Here is a 23,710-nt window from a genome sequence, read left to right as displayed (position 1 = left end):
TTATACTTGACTAAACTTGGTACCCCTGCATTGTATAGCCACTAAGCCATTGTCGTTATTAGCTGGTTGAAGAATATATTTAACTAAATTATGCAAAGCGTAGTTACTGGGGTAAATAAAATGATGCAAGCTCACAACAGCATTCATATTATATTGTCAATATTTAATAGCAACAGCTTTTACATTACAGAGTTGAGTTTGAAATGATCAAGTAACTGTACAAAAAGTTTACACTGATCATTGATAAAATCAATGTAATGTCAAATGTGTGCTGTATATCATACGTGCAAAATAACAAAATGTATCCCCAAGTTTTACCAGTTTTCACAACAGGAGTGGTCACAATGGATTTCTGACATCCTTGAAATGAAGCCTGATTATTTGTTGATAATTTGATTATTTGGTATGTCATGCTCTGGATCTTCACTTAACTTCATATCCTTCCCTGCTGAACCTTGTCAGCTCTCATAAAAGTTAAACTTTTTAGTAATTTAATCCATTATTTTACTGTGTTGCCATGGTTTACATAAATATGCAATACATTAATACACAAACATTCAGAACTAATTACAGTAAGATCAATAGCCGTCAATAACTCATTAATAATTCACAGGTGCAAGACTACCACCATTGCATCTTTCTGTTTTTCATTATCAGTGATCTCTCTATCACATTGTCTTAATAGGTCTGCGTCATATGAAGGACTCCAGCACACTGTCAGTATCTTAACTCATCATGTTCCTTTGAAGTAGCAGAATCCTCCTTTACTGAGGGGGCATATATACCCTGTGTACACACAAAAAATGTTCTAAGCACTCTTCAATGCAAACAGTAAAAGATACCTGACAGGGAAAAATGCAAATGGCTGTACATAGTATGAGATGGGATATGATAATAATGATGACAGAGGAACAAACCGTGATGAAAGAGGTTAAACGGTCTGTCTATCAGTCATTGCTGTCAGTAATCCTCACACACATATTGTGTTGGCCTGTTGCCGCAGTAACTGAGCAGACATCATTCCGGGAAGGAATCACCCAGTCAACTTAAAGGTATATTAAATACTAGAGATTGCAATATTCAAATTTGTTTACTGCAATGTTAGGTCATGTTGAACACAGGCACTAAGGGAGGATGACCAGTTTTATAAATGAAGGAAAAACTTCTATTAAACCAATACCCAAATGATTTGACACTAAGGACTTGCATGTGAATTAGACATGTTGTAGTGCAATGGCCTGGGGTTCATTTCTAGAAAAGCTACCTTATCCTTTGCTAAACCACCATGGTATGACACAACTCTCACTCAAATAATGGCCTACTTAGAAATGTGTCTAGAAAGCTCTGTTTGGTCGAAAATGGCAAGTTCCGTCGTGCAAAACACAGACCAGTGTTAATGACGTCATGCTACAAGTTGAGGGTTAAAAATTAGTCCTACACATTTACTAGAGCATCTATAGGGCTACATTATACATAACAATTATTGAGATTGCACAACCAACTAATAACGAATGTAAGAAATAGTTTGTCATGTCCCAATATTTTCTTAATTACAGCCTCTGCTCACACGCATGTGTGGATTTTGTTGGGCACAGTTGTGTCTAACCACCATCGTAATCTCCTTTGTTACACACCCTTGCACTCAAGATGAATAAATATAATTTTAAAATGTTATGATAAGTGAAATGCTCAGTTGGAGGTTGTTCAGGTACCTTAGTATGTAGAAGTTCAGTCTTGTCAAACTGCAATTAAAACGTAGACAACTGCAAATATCTATGAATGATGCTTCAACAACCCCTTTAAAGCTGCCAAGCACAACAAATTTCCGACCAAATTTGTGATTGTTGGTTGGAACTATCCTTTCTTGAAACACTTCATCCATGAACGACAGTTATAACTACCAAGCAAGTTAGCCAACGGCCCTTTCTAGAAACAAACCCCTGGATTATTCATTCTCTGCTAAAGTAGTATGTCGCAAATTGCAAAATGGAGACATGCATTATCTTTAAGAACAGAATATATAACTTTGAACACAAATTAGAACTACATGGCAGCTGATTCCCCTAATGACCCCACAGCTAGAGCAATTCAAGTCCATCCATAGGCATGACAAGGTTTATTGGGAAAATGCTACATACTAATTTAACCAATTTAATCTGTGTCACAACTCATTTAAAGATAACTGTGAGAGTGGACATTGACAACACAATTGCCTCAGGTTCATATGAAGAGAACATGGTGATAATCTAACAAAAAACCCTCTGTACAAAATTGTGAGAATATGTGAATATATGATTCAGTGAGAAGTTGCACACGACGATTGAATAAATTCGGCCCTGGATGTGATATTGGTACAGAGACAGATGAACTACTGTTTTATGTCAGTGTAGTCATACAGTATATCAATCAAATCAATCTTGACAAATGAAAGGAGACTTAAAACAATGAATTTTATGAAATTTGGAATAATAGCTAAATAATATGCAATCACCGATGGCAAAGTTTGCGGATTATATTATTTCAGGGTTCCCAACACAGAGGCAACTCTTCCCTGTCACTTTGGCAGTCACTGCATAGAGTGAGATAGAGCATGGCAAGGGTAAAAAGGACTCTAATTTGAAATTTCACTGTGCATACATGTGCTAATTTATTGAGACATTGCTGGGTACAATCAAGAATAAATGGGTTGAGTAATTAGTAGAGCTTTTTAACATCTACATGACACAGGTTGACATTGGTCTGGTCCTCCTTGATTTTTAGAAGTTTCATGAAAATTGTGCAGGGTATTGAAGAAACTCAATTACCCCACCCATGTTTGCGTGAAGTATTGTGCACATGGTATTAAATTAGCTAAATGGTTTTGCCTGTAATTGAATTAGCTTTAGTTCAAGCATGACAAACTAAGCGCACTGCCTACCTTGTTTCACATCACACAAATTAGAGCCCTGAAGGTTGAAAGTTTACTTTTTGGTAGCATATTTTTCTTTTTACATGATGGTTACTGAAAGACTGAGTAGGAACATATGGTCTGGGAATAATGTTGTGGAGAGAAACCACTTTTTGCCGTTGTTTGCAGTTGTTGTTTGACATACTGATTTGCCCCAAACCTTAGCAAATATTACTTGATAAAATATGATCAATGCCATGGTGGTAGCTTGGAGGTGAAGTGGTATTGAGTAGTGTGAGGGGAGAAGATGGTATCCAGATACTGTGTCCAATGCAGCAAATGTGTCAGAGAAGCACTGCGCTTCACTTGGATTTGATTTCAGTGTAGTCACTGGTGTCATCCCCTGTTCCTGCTTTCCCTTCCCTAGGCCTTCCTCTCATGAACTCCAAGGCAGCGTAGTTCAGCTCTGGCCTGTGTAAGCCTGCCACAGAGCCCACAGACTGATAATCCCCCTCTTCTCCCTGCAAGAGGGATGAAGCAAGTGACAAGTCAGCATACAACTTACGACATAAATGAGAGGCAGCATTATATTTTCATTTTCATTGCAAACTAAAAGCTGAACCACAAACACCAAAGTACTCAAAGTTTTCTCTTGAGCTTTTGAAACAACTTTTTCATGGCATCACGTATGTCTTACTTTTTGTAAGAGCCTTGCATTTTACCGTAACAAACAAAAATACATATTTGTGTGTGATTACATGTTAGGAGAAGCAATCATCAGGGTCAATCACTGCAAAAAGTGATATCTTACTAAGTGTTATATTAAGATAAAACATCTAGTTGGTATTGTTTTTAGTATAAGGATATACTTACTTTAAGCTTTCTTGTAAGATTATTTGACTTAATTTAAGAAGATTTTGGCTTATTTTAAGACAAAAAACAAGCAAATTTATCTGCCAATGGATTAAGAAAATATCTTAAAATGTAAGATTTAATGTGATATTACATTGTTGAATTTTCACTAAATGTAATGTCCAAAGAAAGTGGTAGTGATTGTGTGTATCAAGTTTTGTTAAGTTTTGGCTTTTACATCACAACATACTTGCCAAAGTGTCATGGGTCACACCATCATGTATGTTTGAAGCTTAAAACTGGTTTGACAAATCAAAAATCCCCAAACAAATGTACTGTTTATTGTCTTTAGATGTTGATATATAAACATTTTGTGAAGATTGGATTAATTGGTGCATGGGAATGGGTCACCTATGGGTAATGTCTGAGGTTTCACTGTATCATTAGTTAGGGGCAAAATACTAAATAACAGAAGATACAAAGCTACTTCAGTGTTTCCCATACATTGACTTATTTGTGGCGGCCCACCACAATATCAACATTGACCGCTACACAATGATTTTCCAGGTTGTTCTAAATTGTGCTTAAATCTGGTTAGCATCATAACCACACTGCGCTAATTTGTTAAAAACTGTTGCATTCAAGTTAATTCTGCAAACCTACCACCACAAATAGAATTCAATTCTGTGGGACACACTGTACTTTTAATAGTGCCCCTTCAGGCAAGTGAATGTACAAGATAATTGTAAGAGTGGGGCCCCTAATTGGGAAATACGTTCAGAATTTCACATTATGGTTTTATTTCCCTGTAACATTTTGTCAAAGCTGTTATGCTTCGACCCCTAATTAAAGATGACACCTAAATTAAATGCCAGTGAATGAGTTATGCAGAAATGCTTTGATGTGTGGACCTTACCGTGGTATTCTCTTCTAGGATGGAGTTAAACTTTGAGCCCAGCAGCTCAGTCTTAAGCTGTTTAGTTAAAGGAAAGTAAACAGAGAGAGGCATAGAAGCCATGATGTTTTAGAAAACAGTGGATAAAAGATACTCCAACTAATGGTAAAAATGGGATTCCAGTAAAACCACAACTAACAGCAGGTCTACAACTGAGAGGTAATCAGCTGCTTAAGTATCACAAAAAAACATTTTAATAAGTGGCTCATTAGCAAAGTAATAAGCAAGCAAGCACATATGACCACAACTGTGTAAACAAATATAAGGGTGTCCCTTTTTTATATACAGGATAAATGGGAAATCAGTGGCACAACATTTTGTGTGACCATCAAGTGATTAAAAAGTTTGATCACAACTAGACTGAGATTAGATGCAGTTCTGCAGTCACAAATACTACTACTACTACTACTACTGTTACTACTGATATCAACAACATCAACATCAAAAACCATTAAATGATCATGCAATGTAGGAATTATGGGAAAGTGTTATGTAATTAACCTTTATAACTATTGCCCACACACATTTATTAGTCTCCTGCTTCTTTATTTAACCAAGAAATTCCACTAAATTACTTTATTTAAATGAACAGCAACAGAAAAAGCCCTATCACCTTTAGTTTTTAGGGTTGCATTTGGGACTGATAGAAGATGTTGTGAGGAAGACCTCAGTGGCCTAGAAGGACAGTAGGGACTTAAAAGGTCACAGATATGCTGTGGTGCCATTCCATTTAGGGCTTTGAAAACAAAAAGTAAAACTTTAAAATGAATTCTGTATTTGACAGGTAACCAATGGAGTTGGGCCAGCACAGGACTTATGTGCATATGTTTCTTTTTTCCAGTAAGAAGCCTAGCTGCTGCATTTTGGACTAATTGAAGTGTAGCAAGAGTAGATTGGTTCAGACCTAAATACAGAGAGTTACAATAGTCCAGCCTAGATGTAACAAAAGCGTGGATTACAGTTTCTAAGTCATTATATGAGAGCCAGGGCTTTAATTTAGCTATTTGTTTTAGTTGAAAGACAACCACACTACTGACTTGCTTATTGAAATTCAAAGAGGAATCTAGGAAAACACCTAGATTTCTGACCTCATTGTGGTAATTTACAGCCAGTCCAATCTCTATCCAAAAGAAAGCACCCCCCCCCCCTCCCTCCCGAAGATGAACCTGAAACATTTCAAAAACCAAGCCTTTTTGAGTGACTTGTATGGCAGCCGTACAAGCGAATTTGCAGATGTTGAGCTAGCCCTAAACTTTTTCACTGATGTCTTTCTTTCGGTTGGTAATACTCATGCCCCAATTAAAAAGTTTAAAGTAAAGAACAGATCGAATGCCTGGTTCTCATCAGAACTGCCAGCCTTTTATCCAGAAATAAGGGCTCTGGCCAGACATACCAACTCTGACACTGATTGGGCCTTCTTCAGAAAAATTATAAATAAATGTACAGCAATGGTGAGGCAAGCTAAGTCCAACTATCACCTCAACTTGCTCTCCAGCTCTTACTCAAACCCTACACTCTTCTGGAAAGCTTTCAAATCTATTGGTGGTAACTCAAATGCTTCATTACCAACCTCTGTAATGTCTGACTCCTGTAGCTTTCAAGACCCATTAGAAATTTGTCCCGCCTTTAACAAACACTTCGCTGTAGCCGGCCACATCTTTGAGGAGAATGTAAGCAAGTCTTACAATTTAAACCATAATCCTGACAACGCCACCCCTTTTAGTACAGGCCATACAGGCACTCCACCCCCCCCCCCTTCTTTTTTCTCCTTAACACCCTTTACCTCTGTCCGGCCCGGGTGGGTAATCGGGAGAATCGGGAGAATTCCCGGTGGGCCGCTTCACTTTTGGGCCGGTCGAGGGAAAAAAATATTGACATTTGTCAAGTTAGTCTATCTTCTCTTAAAGTAGGCTATACACGTTCCGCATTCTGTACATGACACCGTTGCCTCTGTATGGGTTGTAGCCTACCATGTGAGGGAGTTCTCCCCTCCCAAAAAGAGTTGGTTGGGTCCATATCACCCGTCTTTTCCAAAAAGTTTTCTCAGATAGCCTCCGGATAGCCGGGCCGGCCCTATAGTAGCCAGAAGCGTCAGGAAGGATGGATGTAGAAAGAGGCCAGGAGGGATAAAACGGCCAGGTAGAAACGGCCAGGTAGAATACTGCTAAATGTGCCAAGCTTCCAGATTACAGACAAAAGTGGCAACTAGTAAAGAGAGATAGCCTAGGCAATGATTAGCCTATTGACAATGTAATTATTGGGCTAATATTGGACGTTTGTAGCGTTGTCAAGCTATTCGCAAGCAACAACTCAGTTCTGGAATAGTTCCTTATTCTTTTAAACAGGCTAGGGTTACACCTCTGCTAAAGAAAAGTAAACTTAATCCAACTGAGGTGAAGAACTACAGACCTGTCTCCCTTTTTCCTTTCTTGTCAAAGGTTTTGGAGAAAGTGGTCTTCAAGCAAGTTTGTGACTTTCTTCATCAGAATAATCTACTAGACCCTATGCAGTCTGGTTTCAAGAGTGGCCATTCTACTGAAACTGCTCTTCTGTCTGTGACTGAAGCATTGAGAGTAGCTAAGTCCTCTGCTCAGTCATCAGTATTAATTCTACTAGATTTATCTGCAGCCTTTGATACTGTTAACCATGACATTCTCCTATCTATACTATCTGAACTGGGAATTTCTGGAAAAGCTCTTGACTGGTTTGAATCTTACCTTAAAGGGCGTTCTTTCAACGTGTCTTGGCAGGGACAGGTATCTAAGTCTCATGACCTCACCACAGGTGTGCCTCAGGGATCAGTATTAGGACCCTTGCTTTTCTCTATTTACACCACTTCCTTAGGTGATACCATTCGCTCCCATGGATTTGACTATCACTGTTATGCAGACGACACTCATCCCACCTGATGACTCTAGTGTTTCCCACCGGATTTCTGCATGCCTTAAGGATATTTCAGCCTGGATGAAAGATCGGCACCTTCAGCTTAATCTCTCAAAAACAGAGTTTTTGGTGTTTCCAGCTAAAACAGCTATTCCCCAACAGATTAACATCCATCTTGACTCAACTTCACTGACCCCAACTAGATCGGCACGAAACTTGGGCGTTGTAATTGATGACCGACTTAACTTCTCTGAGCATATAGCTTCTATTGCAAAATCATGTCGGTTTATGCTTTACAACATTAGGAAGATCAGACCTTATCTGACACAAGATTCCACACAACTTCTTGTTCAGACCATGGTCATCTCTAAGCTGGACTATTGTAATTCACTATTAGCTGGCTTACCCGCTTGTGTAACAAGATCATTACAGCTGATTCAAAATGCTGGAGCACGCCTGGTCTTCAATCAGCCAAAGAGGACACATGTAACTCCTCTCCTAGTTACTCTCCATTGGCTCCCTATAGTAGCCAGAATTAAATTTAAATCTCTCACTTTGGCCTATAGGACACTAACTAGATCTGCTCCTAGTTATTTTAATTCAATAATCAAGCTTTACATCCCCCACCGCCCACTGCGGTCTTCTGGTGAGCGTATGTTGTGTCGACCAGTCATGAAAACTGGGTCTAATTCCAGACTCTTTTCTTCAGTGGTTCCGCTCCAGCATTTTGAATCAGCTGTAATGATCTTGTTACACAAGCGGGTAAGCCAGCTAATAGTGAAGTTCCATGTTGGTGGAATGAACTGCCCAGTGCTCTCCGTTCCTGTGGTAGTTTTGGGTCGTTTAAGAGGGGTCTAAAGACATTCCTATTCAACATATACTTAGTTGTTTAAGCGCTTATGTGTTGTGGTTTATATAATGTTGTTTTATTTTAATTGGGCTGTTAATTCATTTGACATTATTGTTTATTATTGATATTCTCCTTAATGTAGTCTTAGCATGTCATTGTTTTTATATTATTGATTGAATTGACATTATTGTTTTATTATTGCCTTTCCCCTTTTTTACATTGCTTTTTTATTAGGCTATTGATTGAATTGATATTATTGTGTACTACAACTATTCTCCTTACTATATTTGACCTACATTGACCTACATCTGTTCCCTGTTCAATTTTAAATATTATTATGTTGTTTTGTATTTATGTGTCGCTTTGGACAAAGGCGTCTGCTAAATCCATAACCATAACCATAACCATAACATATTAAATTACTTTAAAATTAGCCTTTTGTATCCGATTCATAGACTTTGCAGTATGCAAATATTGATAACAAAACTGAAGCATGATCTGTGTAGGCCTATGCAATAAAAATTGTAGCCTCTGAGCAGCAGATCAACCAGTCGACCACTGAAAATAATGGAAAACATGGGCCGGTCTTGGGCCTGAAACTCCCGGGCTGAAAAGTGGCCCCACTCCGGCCCTGACCTCTGTTGAAGTACTTAGGGCACTCAATGCTTTGAACCCTAGGAGCTCCACTGGTGAGAATAATTTAGATCCTTTTCTATTAAAGCTATCTGCTCCCCTCATCACTGAGCAGCTAACTCATATCTTTAACCTTTCTATTTCTACTAGTACATTTCCCTCAGTTTGGAAAATGGCCCATATAACACCTCTACATAAAAGTGGGGTCAAGGATGATCTAAATAATTACCGTCCAATCTCCAAATTACCCTGCTTATCAAAATTATAGAGTCACTAGTTAACAACCAATTGAAATCATTCCTTTCAAAATACAGTTTATTAGAGCCACATCAATCCGGTTTCAGAGTGCAACATAGTACAATCACAGCTGCGACCCTGATCATCAATGAAATTATATCTGCTCTGGATAGTAGGAGGCACTGTGCTGCACTTTTTGTTGATCTTTCCAAAGCTTTTGATACTGTGGATCACAATTTACTCTTACAAAAATGAAATGCCATTGTGTTTGACTCTAATGCCTGCAACTGGTTTCACAGTTACCTTAACAAGAGATTCCAATGTGTAAAGTCAGGAGCAGTCTTCCTGCTTCTAACAAAGGGTGTCCCACAGGGCTCTGTCTTAGGACCTGTCCTTTTTACCATCTACATTAATGACATCACATCTTTCCTCAATAACTGTCATGTTAATCTCTATGCCGACGATACTGTACAGTATATGAAGCTGTTTTTATGCCTGTGCTAAATTACGGTGATATACTGTACAAGAATGCCCCCATCTCTGCTCTTAAAAGCCTTGACACAGTATACCATACTGCAATCAGGTTTGTAACTGGTGCAACCTATGATACCCACCATTGCATCCTGTATAATAAAATTGGGCGGCCATCTCTCTCTGAGAGGCGCTTTAGACACTGGGTTCTGTTCATCTATAAAGCTATCATAGGTAAACTCCCATCATACTTATCCTCTCTGTTAAACTGGCAATCAGGTCTCCATCACACTCGCTCTAACAGTTATCTTCAACTCACAGCTCCTATTGGGTCTCCATCACACTCGCTCTAACAGTTATCTTCAACTCACAGCTCCTATTGTTCGTACTGAGCTGGGGAAGCTAGCTTTCTGCTTATATGCCCCTTCATCCTGGAATCTAGTCCAAGGATGTGTCCAAGGATTAAGCTTGAATCTCTAATTTCTTATGATCAATTCAAGACTTTAATTCTCCCTACCCCGTCCTGTAATTGTTTCTCTTGATATTTTAATGTGTATTTATGTATGGATATTTATATTTTTTAAACATAAATGTTTTGTTTGTTGTTTATATGTGTGTGTATGTGTATGTATGTATGTGTGTATATGTATATGTGTATATATACATATTTTTTTATGTATGTATGTTTGTGTATGTATATAAATGTATATTGATATTGATTATATATTATATGTATATGCTTACTGGTTGAACTATGTGGTTAGTCATGTTTTTTACATTTATTTTATTGTAAAAGAGGACTGCCCTCAATGTACTTTCCGAGAATTAAAATAAAGGTTTCAATCAAAAATGTAGGCTACCATAGGCACAGGCGAGGCCTACTTGGCTATATGCATTAAGGTTTCCATTATAGCACAGCGCACGTTCAATTAATGAATTAAAGCAACTACCTGTCTCGCAATAAACACAGCGGGTGGAAATCCCGACACTCCTTGAACTACATGAAACGCAATAGTGAACCATCAAATACCCCCCAGATTTCAGTGCCTATCAGTCACAACATTTAGCAATATAATCAAACAGTCCAAAAATAAATGAAATCCCAAACCAAACCGAAAATCGTATGCTTTTGATAGCCTACCGCTGGTATGCCGCTCCAAACGAAACGCATGCCTCACAATAAAACGAAGAAATAAAGGCCTGCCTCGATTAAGCCTGCCCCAAATAAAGCCCTGTGCTTTGTGCAGCCGAAGTAAATAATAGAACCCGGCCATAATTTGAGGATTTACGGCATTTAAAGATTGTAAAAACTTCCAATTCAGGGCACGTTTTTTATTATTATTTTGTATGTGTTCTGCAGAAAAGGGAGACTGGCGTTGGTCACAGTTTGAAATGAAAGGGAGAAAACAGTAGGCCTAGAGTAACACGGCGGACATCGCTCATATAGGCATACCTATATATATATATATATATATATATATTTTTTTTTTTTTTTTTTTTTTATATAACTTAATTGCATTGTTGACTTTAATCACATTATTATGACCATTAAATGTAGGCTATGCTCTTTTGCAAGCTAAAATAGGATTCATCAAGTAAATACAATAAAGAATGGAAACATTAGTTGGATAATTATTTTCTAAGTTGTAATTTCCGTGTATGTCCTGCTGGTGACCTCTGTGAGAAGTACCTGTTAAGACGCTCTTAGCTAGTTACGAGAAATCTGGATCACTCATACATCTACAAATGTTTTCACGACGCTCTTAAGCTACAATGGTTTTGGGAAACAGTTGGCAAAGTGATCTCCCCCACTCGTCCGCTTGCACTTGACCTGCAGCGCTGTGTAGTTTACCAATGTAATAGGCCTGCAAAATGGAGCCTTCTGACGTGAGGAAAAAAATTATATTGGGTGAGGTAAGTTTGGCCAAATGTAAAGGGAAATACAAAGTATGGAGCTACTTCAAATTAGTTGTCGACAGTGACAAAATGCGTGTCGGCTTTGTGGAGTGTTCTAAGTGCAGCTTGCTCCTAGCATACGACAGCAAAAAAACGGGGACCTCATCACTGAATAGGCATATGAAGAAGGCCTGTCTGTAAGAAAGATGAGAGTCAGCCTTTAATGTCCTTATTCACTACTACCAAAAACATACCGCTGAGAACGAAGCAAGCTGTTACAGAAAAATGTGTAGAGTTTTGCTGCAGAGACATTAGGGCATTTCATGTTGTCATGTTGGGCTTTCAAGGCCTAGCTCAAGAACTTATCAGTGTTGGTGCAGCTTTTATTGAGAATCTCAAAGATGCTTTAAAAAGTGGAGATGTTGGGATGAGCACGGACATGTGGACTGACGATTACAGAAAGCTCAGCTACATAGCCATTACGTGCCATTACACAGACGCTGACTTCACATTAATTGGCAAAACTCTCACCACTGCGGTCTTTCCGGTGGAGGAAGCTAAAACTGGAAAAAATATGGAAAAGACGCGAGATAGTGCGCCTGCTAGTCAGCAAAATTCGGCCTTGACCTCAGCTCCCTGAACCGTATAGTATGGGTGACAGATGAAGGCAGCAACATAATCAAAGCCCTGGAGTCTTACAAGAGGCCGTACTTCGCCATGGGCAGCCGTGGCCTACTGGTTAGCGTTTCGGACATGTAACCGGAGGGTTGCCGGTTCGAACCCCGACCAGTAGGAACGGCTGAAGTGCCCTTGAGCAAGGCACCTAACCCCTCACTGCTCCCCGAGCGCCGCTGTTGTAGCAGACAGCTCACTGCGCCGGGATTAGTGTGTGCTTTAGCTCACTATGTGTTCACTGTGTGCTGAGTGTGTTTCACTAATTCACGCATTGGGATAAATGCAGAGGCTTTCCCTCACGGGATCAAAAGAGTATACTTATACTGGTCTGCATCTAGACGTATTGGCCGAAAACGCTCCCGATATCGGAGAGGTCATCTCTGCAGCTAAGGGGCTGGTGAGATATGTTAAACAATCAGGACTGGCTGCACAGCTATCGAAGACAGTTCTACAGATGGTGGAGACCAGATTCAGCACAGTTTACCTGACACTCAAGTCAGTGCAGGACCTATCAAAGCTGCAAGAGAAGCTGGAGACCCGCGGTGAGAGAGAGCACATCATTGAGCCTGACATTCTGAGCTTCATGGTCACCTTTTTGGAGCCCTTTTACAACGCCCAGAGAGAACTGGAAGGGGACAAATATACCACCCTGAACTTTGTTTGTCTCTGGGTTGAGAGACTGAAGAGACACTGCCAGTCCTCACTGCCAATTTGTTGTTTCCCTCTCAAACGTGATTGGATTGTGCAGGCGCCACTGATTGGGACAGCCTATCAGCAATCACCTTTCAGCTTTCCGCCAAAGTCAACTCCATGGTCAGATTTAGATATGAGATGAAACCATGGACGAAACAATGGATGAAGACGCAGCAGGTCCATCGTGGGAATGTGCCAACCTGTTTCTGAACAAGTTAATGATAGTTTTCACTTCAAGTGTTTCAATTACAAAATAGTATTTTGTATTTGAAATACGTATTTTAAATACATGTATTAGAAATACTGCCCATCCCTGGCAACATGGTAAAAAGATGAAATTTACTTGATTTTACTTTCAATTCCTTTTACATTCTCCAAGGTATTAACATTAACATTTTTCATAACTCCATGTAGGACGTTTCTGTAAATGTAAACTGTGGCAGTAGTAATGCAATATTTAGAAAATGTAGGCTACTCTTGTACTCTTGATACTCAAGTACTTTTAAAAACAAGTACTTCAGTACTTTTACTTAAGTAGACATCTGACTGTTGTACTTTTACTTGTACTTGAGTAAAATTTAGCAAAGGGTATCTGTACTTTTACTCAAGTAATGAAGCTGTGTACTCTATCCGCCTCTGGCAAATAGTGATGTGAACTTTAAAAACCAATAGTGACCTCTCTCCAACACCAAACAGGAAGAGGCAAAGTATAGGCAACAGCTGTAGCCTATAATTATTTGTTATTCTTATAATATTTGTAATTTCTAATACATATTTAGTCGGCTCTTCCACGTGACAGAACAACTCTATATCGGTTAGGGATGTCACGCATGAAACAATGCTGCAGAAACACGAAAATATGACTTTGAGTTTAGTAGGCTATAATTTTCAGTTCTTGTTTATCTATTGCACGATGGGTGATAATTTAAAGGAATCTTGTTGCAGTCTTGTAAATAGTGACCCTGCAAGATCCCTAGTCATTGCAAAATCATAGTCTGTGACTTAAAACTCTACTACTTTCCCATTCCTATTTCCCATTGCCAACCAACTAATGGCCTCCTTACACCAAACAACTTTGATGAGATTTGGGAAAGATTCTTGAAAGATTGTAGTCTTTTGATTAAATCATGAATGGGGGGCATTAGTTAAAAGACTCCAATCTTTCAAGAATCTTTCTTGAATTATGGTTTTGGGAAATGCAACCCTGTCCGAGTGGACATTTAAATATTGCCATTGTCTTAAGGTTAAATTGTGTGTATGGTAAAATTACAATCGGACTGGTAGTCTAATTTAACACTACAAAACAGAAGCAGCAGCTGGCAATGGAAGTCCATAAATTATTTCCAGGTCACAGCAATCAGAAAAAATAAATATCAAAATCTGTTTCTGACCATGAAATCAAAAGTTTGAAAAATAAAGCATTATTTGTTTGTTTGTATCACAAATAATGAAATAACAAGTAATTTTTTGATTTTTGATTCTCAAATGAGTGAATCATACACGGACCCATAACGGCATATGGTTAACACGTTATCATCAATTGGTTAGCATGATGGCCTAGTCCTACAAGGGATATTAAGAACATATTTGATGTTTATTTGTTGATTATTTTGCAATACGAAGGAACAATCTCCGTTTCAAACCCCCGTACGCGTGGACATAGTTATTATGACCGCCGCGCAGCAAAGCGGCGGTCATATAGGTTTAGTCAGATATTTTTTTTTTTTTTTTCTTTTTCGCATGCCCAAATTTCTGTCAATGATTCCCGGGACACTGAAAGACCGGGGTGCACGAAACTTGGTGGACATGTAACCCCACATGGATAGCATGGAACCATCGTTTTTCGTTTTGATCTGTGGCCCCCCCGCTGGACTGGACCCCCCGAAAGGAGGGTAGGGCAGACACAGTTTTCTGTGAATATCTCAAAAACCGTAGGGTCTAGGAGGTCCACCTTTTTTATATAACCACTCATTTCATGTATAGCGCCACCTAGTTAAACACAAAAAAGTAAAAATGAGGTGTTGTAATTGAAGGTATCTGTGACCTAACATGACCAAACTGCACGAAATTTGAAGTGTAGGATCATTATGACACCATCTGTATGCACGCCAAGTTTTGTGGAATTCTGTTCATGGGGGGCCACACAATAAATTAATTTATGTTACTATACACCAACTGGCCTGTAGGTGGCCGGAGACAGTTTTCTGTGAATATCTCGAGAACCGTAGGGCCTAGGAGGTCCACCTTTTTTATGTATGTTGGTCTTAAGGGGGCATGTCAACCCATCCCATTACCAGTTATTTCATGTATAGTTAACCTAGTTAAAAATTAAAAAGCAAAAAATTAGGTGTTTTCATCACAATATCTCTGGCTGACAAGGTTAAAACTGCACGAAATTAAAAGTGTAGGATCATTATGACACCCTCCAAATGCATGCCAAGTTTTGTGTACTTTCGTTCATGGGGGGCCTTACAATAAAATAATTTATGTGTACATTTAGTGACGTACACCAACAAGGATTGGTGGGACACTGAAAGACCGGGGTACACAAAACTTGGTGGGCATGTACCCCCACATGGATAGCATGGAACCGTCATTTTTCGTTTTGATCTGTAGCCCCCCCGCTGGACTGGACCCCCCGAAAGGAGGGTAGGGCAGACACAGTTCTCTGTGAATATCTTGAGAACTGTAGGGCCTAGGATGACCATTTTTTTCCGTATGTTTGCCTCCAGGGGTCATGTTAACCCATTTCATGTGCACACATGTGCACAAACAGATATACACACACACACACATACATTCACAGTAATCATACGTATGACACATACTCACACAGTAGACATATGTACGCTTGCATGCACAGGCACACACACAAGCACGCACACACACACACACACACACACACACACACACACCCACACACATAACATAAACATAACAAAAACAATCAAGAATTTCTCAGAATTATGAACAGGCAAGATGGAGGTGGGGTTGTATAAAATGAATTTTACATGTGAAATCTATGAACTAATCATGTTTTGGTACTTGTTGTCTAGCAGATACCAGTGAGAATTGAGTGTGGATAATGCAATTTAGTGAGACAGTTAGAATCATATAGGCCTTTCAGCGTGATTTCTTTTCGTGGAAAAAATGTGCTGGACTGGGCGGCGGTCATATATTGTACCGCTCTGCGGTACATCTAGTTTAACAACATTGGATCAGTAAACTAACTGACTCCCCAAAATTTGATGCAGTAACCCGCAGTTAGTCACATAAGAGCAACCAGGCAACCAGTCTATGGTCATCGAGAGCAGATGGAGAATTTTTTGACACAGGACCAAGTAAAGATGTCCGCAGGACTTACTTGAACCATCTTCTGGCTCAGGTTAAAGGTTAAAAAGATGCTGTGGAATCCGGCAAGCAACCAGGACCCTGTCATTGATGCAATCAAAGACCTGCAGCTTTGCTCTGGAGCTCTAGCTCTCTAGCTGCACCTTCAGCTGACTGTTAGAAATAGACTTGTGAGTGGGGGATGTCGAGGGGGACTGGAGTGTTTCCAGATGTGAGAGGTGTTGATGGAGCTTTGTTACGCACAGTGTAACGCTGGAAGTATACTTTTGTGGAAGCAGTCTGACACAAATGTCGATGATTTTTAGTCATCGGAATAAAGGAATCGGAATCTTTTTCTTCTTTTTGATGACTTCAGTTATATTACCATTAAGATCATCTGTGATTCCTCTGTGTAAGACACCAGTGCAACACACCACACTTTAAGTCCGAATGGACTGTACAGCATCAAAATTTTAAATCTGTACAGACTGTGTGCATTGACTGCATATGTACATGCAAGCTTTCAAGCCCTGACTTAGGGTCAAGACATGACAGAGTAACATTAGTAATGTGCCGAACTTGCATCGATGGGGTCTAAAACTTGAGATACACGAGTAAGCACAACTCAAGTGCACAAGTGCGATACAGTCAGCAGAGGGAGCATTCTGCATTCCACAACCAAGGTCAGCTAGCCTAGAAATCTGGACGCGCCCCTAGCGGCAGCAAATTACATTTGCTGCCAGGGCTAGTCTAGCAACTCTCCGTTGGCTTGTGAGCTCCAGAAATCGAAACTCAATCAGGCCAATGAAATCGTGTATAGAGTCATTAGGTGGGCTTAACATAATGATTGATGGCAGAGTTGCAACGGTTTGGCTTGAATTCCCTGTTACTTGAAAACAAATAAGATGGATGTTGCTGTTGGCAAACAGTGTGACACGAGTTAAGCTTTTATTAAGTTGGCAAACGTTTGAACTAGCCAACTAGCTCCGCTGGTGGGAAACGCATGGGACTCATAGTGCTGCCACTGTCCTATTGCGTGCAGAGGGAATTTGAAAGACAACTGATTATTCCGCCCCTCGGACTGAGCACTGCGAACGGTGAGTGCCCAGACCCTACATTTTATGTGGGTCTGGCTCGTCAGGCTAAAGGTCAGCAGTGTTCACCTTTCACAACGGTGTGTAGATGCTAGCTGACTTTTGGGACGGAAGTGTAACTTGGCTTCACCAGTGACTTGCTCTGTCCGGTAAGTTTACAGTATGTATTAATGTGTAAAATGTTTATAGTATAGGTTGAACTAACAGCATTTGTGCAAAACTGCCCATTCAGTTTCATTTCATCAACTTGCTAAGTAACCGACATATGAGCTAACAGTTAGCAGCTAACTGATATTCGAGCAGACCATGCAGAGCAGAAAATAAATATTCTAGGCATTTAAGCCCTTTGGTATTTTTTTGTTATCGAAGTTATGAGGAAGTGGTGGCATCTGGTGTCTAGGCTGTATAAATTTGCCAATAGCAGTTATCTTCGTGAGCTGCCTTAATGACGTTTAGTTGTAACGTTAGCCAAGAGAAAGCCCTTGCTAGCATGCAAAGTTAAAGATTAAACCATGTATGGTTTACATCGATATTCCTACTGTATTGCTAAAACAATTTGGATAATTTATAACGTTACTGACTGAGAAAATTAGCCATTTTCGGTAACACTCCATAATAAGGTGCCATAATAAATAGCAAACTAGTAATTACCTAACCCTTTGTTAAATTGTTACTAACATATCTATTTGGCACAAGTTAATAGTTTTTTCATCATTAATTAAATATTAGTTGTTTGCATAAAATCTGTATGTTAATGTTTTAGCAAATCTATTAACTAATATTGTATTAATATGTGTTAATAGTTAACTAAATGTCTTTTTGGCACTAATTAACAGTTATTTCTTACATCATTTAAATGTTAAATGTTTATTTGCAAATTATATGTTAATAGAAAAGTTAATGACTTATTATTATTTAACTAATTGTTATTAAACTGTGCTTCTGCCTATCCCAATATGAACCGCTCTCCATAGGACCCTTACAATAGATGGATAGATAGATACTTTATTGATTCCCAAGGGAAAATTCAAGAAAAAAACACGAAGCTACCTTGACATGCTGCCACTCTTGTCAGCGCCGGAACCGCTTGCAATAAAGTTGGTTAAGCTTAATTAATATATTAGTAGTATACAGCTATAAGCGTGGGGCCCCTTATAATAAAGTTGGTTGAGCTTAATTAATATATTAGTAATATATAACTATCAGTATGGGGGACCATTATAATAAAGTTGGTTAAGCTTAATTAGTAATATATAACTAGTCACACGGTGAAGGGACTGAGATCAAAACTGGCTTATCACATTTATTCCTTTAGGAAAAGTTAAAACAAAACAACAAGTAGTTGAATGGGTTATATTACATGCATCATTCCTACACCATCACTGTCAGCCCAAGGGAGACATGGAATGTTCAGGTGCACAGAACGAGTTTATTAATATTCTGAGACTCACTAAACACTCACAGACGTAGACCATACGGAGGTAATGCATAAACATAATGCTACACTAAATGTACATTCATTTCCTGCTAGACTGAATTGCACTTTCCATGCACAGTAAGCTAAACTACACTGAATGCATGGAAAGTTGCTAGCGGAGTTTACAGGTAGTCACGTTAGACTCAATGTGTATGAACTCGTGGTCATAATGAAAACATTAATAAACGTTCTCTAAGTTGCTAGAATTGCACCCAAATCTTAACAATACATGTAAAGTAACATAATACAGGTGGTATATCAAAGTTTTCAACTCAAACAACATTTTACAGTTACAAAATTAAAACAAAGTGGGGAGTGCTTTATACAGTCAACCTACGCAATGCAAGGCATACCGCTTCTGATCGGCTATGGCAACAATACAAGGACAAAACGCAGCAGAGCTGCAGTATAGCGTTTCTCCAAAGGGGGCTTCAAAACACCAATCTCAATAAAGCTGCTTAATTACGGCGAAAATCACATACAAACACTAAACTACATTTCTAACTCTGTTACACCCCCCTCCCCTGAATTTCACCAAATTCAAGCAACAACCAAATAGTACTTCCAAAGGCAAAGAGTACACTATTTTCACAGACTAGACAGAGAGTCACCAATTACAGGACAGCAAACCACAAAGGTATCCAATAAGGATGAAGTGGAAGAAGAGGAGCGCAAACTCTCACACAACCAACGACTGGCAGTAGGGTGCCTTATACACCCCACAAGACCATAAAGCCATAAACCATAAATTCCATAAATTCTCCACAAAGCTAATCAGAAAAGCTAGATAAATAATAATATGTCATTCAATTTTATATTAGCATATAGTTTGTAAATAAACATTTAATATTTAAATGATGTAAGAAATAACTGTTAATTAGTGCCAAAAAATATATGTAGTTAACATAATATTAATACAATATTAGTTAATAGATTTGCTAAAACATTAACTTACAGATTTTATGCAAACAACTAATATTTAATTAATGATGAAAAAACTATTAACTTGTGCCAAATAGATATTTTAGTAACAATTAACAAATATTAACAAAGGGTTAGGTAATTACTAGTTTGCTATTTATTATGGCACCTTATTATGGAGTGTTACCGCCATTGTCTTTTATCTAAAAATTTTCGTTGTGATTTAGCAAAAGGCTGCAGTGGAATTTGAACGCTTTCAATTCTACAAACATGCCATTATTGAGGTGCAAAATGGCTCATATAATTCCAACGTAACTTAAATGGTGCACCTTACTTAAAGGCGATTGTTTTTAGCGTTAACATTTCAAGTCTAGAGCATTTTTGATGTCTGCATAGGCCTATTAATTCTGTAAAATGTCCATCTTATGTATGTCTTTTCTCAGTAGCTTTGGTGCCTCGCTCACATCATTAGCCTTACATTTGCATAACCGTTAAGTACAAATGTAATGCACACGTGCAACTTTGCCAAATCATGATATTTTTAGTTATAATTAAGTCTCTGGAGGAATAAGTTAAATTATCATGTAATGTGACAAACGTATTCAACATTGCCTCTCGAATTCACTGATAACAGCTGTTTTAGTTAAACATGGCCAATAGATGCATATTGATAACAATTTTGCCCTCTTTCTCTTTTTGCAGTTGGAAAACTGAAAATGCAGAGCAATGGACTGGACATGTAAGTTGTGTTTGTTTGGATGTGAAGTCAGTGGTCAGCTGCTCAAACACTAGAGATTGAAACATGGAGGTTACACCAGAATACGACCGAAAAGCACTGCAGAGGGTGGTGAAAACTCCCCATCTCATCACCGGTTCCTTACTCCTCTCCACCGAGGCCATCCAGGGCAAGCGCTGCTTGCGTAAGGCCCCCAACATCATCAAAGACTGTTCTCACCCCAACCACAGACTGTTCACCCCATTCCCCTCCGGGAGGCGTTACAGGTCTCTTCTGCCTTCCGGGAGGCGTTTACACATCTATTCTGAAGCCTATACACAGACTCACACTGAAGGACATTACAGCAACTAAAAGGAATCAGTGAATTAAATGAGCGACCATTGTTTTCACATATTTTCAGAATCAAATTGAACGTGAATACTGTACCCTTTCTGCACAATGATGCACAGTAATGATTGAGATTATTTAATCATAGTCTTACAGGGATGCTGTAAAACCCCAAGGTATGCTACTAATAAAGCCCAAAAGTCCTGAAGGGAACAGAAGGAACCAGTAGGCGACAATGACATCCATGTAGGCAATAAAATGATTAATAAATATTTTGATGGGGTTTCCATTGTAATTCATTATATTGTTATTTTCTCTATCTATGTTGCTGTTCCTAGCATGTTTTAGTATACCTTTTTCCTGCACATTTTTCATTTGTTATCGATACTTATGGGATTAGGAATAGTATAATGTACTGTGTACACATGATGTGGCCCAGTTATTTATCACATGAAGAAAATCAATTAACTGCCAGTGAATAAAAAAATGACTCCAGTTGGCAGTAGAGAGGTGAAAATGGAATGCATGAACACCACATAAGTGAAGAAAAAGTCAATATTTAACACAAATGACTGTTATTACTTGTACTCATTCCATATGCATCATCATAGTTATAATATTTCTCACCACTTTCTTCCTGAGACTGTGTTTGTCCTTCTTGACTGCGCTGTAGAACATTGATGGATTCTCCAGTTTAGAAACCAGGTCCTGCCCAGGGTTGCCATTCTCTCTGGGGGACATGTGCCATATGGTCAGACACTGTTTCTTTGTGACTCTCTCTATGTCTAGGAACCACAATTAGCTTGATCATTTGTCACTTTAAAACAATATATTATATCACCAGTCTTACTACTGGGCCCCTTATTATTAATGGATATTGTTTTTGAATATAGAGAAAGCATAATCGATTTTCTTCAGGAAAACAAATTACAAGGAGAGTGTTTAATGCACTCAGTGTTAACTGCCAGTTCACTTTAGAAGCCATATAATTTGTTCAGAATGTTTTTATCTTTATGTCTAGTATATGTGGCTTCCAATACTGCTAGATTAATAATACCTGAAATACATTAATACAGTCTATATGTACAGCCTTAATCATTACTGTAAATTTGTAACATCAATTTAATTATAAACGTAACTATTTACATTTCAGTAATAACCTCAAGAATTTTGAGAGATTATTCAAGTATTAATTCTAGACATTGCAGTGTACACATGAAATACACTGTAAAAAGCAGAGCTTTTAGTTATCCATCACAGTCATGTTCTTACCTGAAATCAATTAAATATTATGTCAAAAAGGAACACATTTGATATTGAATTGTCAGTTTAGGAAAAATGGCCAATCAAAAAATTACATTGGAATTTACATGTAGAGATTACTAGCCATGCACTTCTATGGTTTTATGTTCGTGATGTCCAACTGTTGTTGGGGACAGTCATGTTCTGAAGTGCTCTATCTTGATTTAACTAGCAGGAATGTTATTTTAACAGAATTCACGCCTTTTTCTCTACATAGGATCACAGTGCTTGCTAATTGGGGTGTGTCTATTTGGGGCTGGTGTGGGCAGAGCACACCCAGAGACAAAATAAATCAACACATTTTACAAATGAGCAGATCATATACAGTATACTGTCACTGTGATAGTTAACTATGATGCTTATCAACTTGCTTCATGTAAGTTACTACATTTACTTTTTAATAAAGCAGAACTGTAATGTGTGCCAATATGTCCTGAAACTAGTTAAGTTGTATTGCAGTTGTATGTCCCATCTTATTCAGCATCACATTTACAATACCAACAAAAGTCAAACCTTTGCAGTAATGTTCACATAAGTCAGTGTGATGGTTATGACTGAATACTGTCAGTGAGTGCTTTGTAGATTGGCACATAGATGGATAGATAGATATATAGATAGATATGTAGATAGATAGATAGATAGATAGATAGATAGATAGATGGATAGATAAATAGATACTTTATTGTCACACAACAATGTTGGTGGTATTTTTTTGTTATAGAAAGATTAAGCGCAATCCAGTGACGAAGAAAAGAAAGTAATACAATTTTTTTTTTAAAAATGAATGAATGAATGAATGAATTAATTCATTAATTAAAAACAAAATTGCTGCCTTATTGCTGAAGGGGAAAAGCTATCATGGAAATGTGTGGTCTTCTGTAGCATCTTTCAGAAGGGAGAGGCTGGAGGCTGGTGGTTTGGATGAGATGGACTTTTAATTATTTTGGAAGCGAAGTTTAGGGTGCACTTAGAGTACAGAGTGTGGACTGGAGGGAGGTCACAACCAATTGTATCAGTGGCTTTGGTGATAACTCTCTCATTTCAAAGCTATAGACAGCCAGCCTGGAGGCAGTCTATGAGATCTGTCAGTAAGGTTCTTGAATTTCCCCTTGGGGATCAATAAAGTATCTATCTATCTATCTATCTATCTATCTATCTATCTAGGTGGCTCCTTTACTGTAATTTGATTATTTTCATAAAGCTGAAAACGTCATCACAGGGGTAAGTGGATCCAAAAAAGGCACTCACTTTTAGTGCACATGCAGCGAGGACAGGAAACCTCTCTCGCTCACTGTCCCTTAAAGGGGTGGTTCAGGATTTTGGACATAAGACCTCATTTCCAAGTAAGCAAGTGTGATATTTATCAGTGGAGACCGTTTTCAACACGTTTCATCCAGTCCTTCTAATTGCAGAGTTCGCAGGTGCTAGGCTAGCGCAAGTCAACGGTATGTGCTAGCCTGCCACTAAAGACAGTCTTACCTACTCCAAAGT

General features: G+C 38.6%; 1 protein-coding gene across 2 annotated transcripts in view; it reads right to left on the bottom strand.

The window, feature by feature from the left end:
* Positions 1 to 203: 203 nt before the first annotated feature.
* mag (myelin associated glycoprotein) overlaps positions 204 to 23,710 on the bottom strand; it is a 45,453-nt gene continuing 21,946 nt past the window's right edge. The window contains exons 7-9 of one of the 2 annotated variants that reach the window (XM_076281232.1): positions 21,545 to 21,647; positions 4,656 to 4,712; positions 204 to 3,408 (exon numbers count right to left, since the gene is read on the bottom strand). In XM_076281232.1, the coding sequence (XP_076137347.1) occupies positions 3,250 to 3,408; positions 4,656 to 4,712; positions 21,545 to 21,647 (319 nt within the window). In that variant the 3' untranslated portion in view covers positions 204 to 3,249. The remainder of the gene's footprint in view (positions 3,409 to 4,655; positions 4,713 to 21,544; positions 21,648 to 23,710) is intronic. The other variant, XM_076281234.1, reaches the window with a different exon arrangement.

This window comes from Alosa pseudoharengus, unplaced genomic scaffold (genome assembly GCF_046254945.1).
Source record: "Alosa pseudoharengus isolate Yale_2024_CS ecotype anadromous, Long Island Sound unplaced genomic scaffold, YU_APseudo_1.1 YU_APseudo_1.1_scf_12, whole genome shotgun sequence".
In the NCBI taxonomy this organism is placed as follows: Eukaryota; Metazoa; Chordata; class Actinopteri; order Clupeiformes; family Clupeidae; genus Alosa; species Alosa pseudoharengus.
Note: the sequence above shows the minus strand (reverse complement) of the source record. Positions and strands in the feature narration are given on the sequence as shown.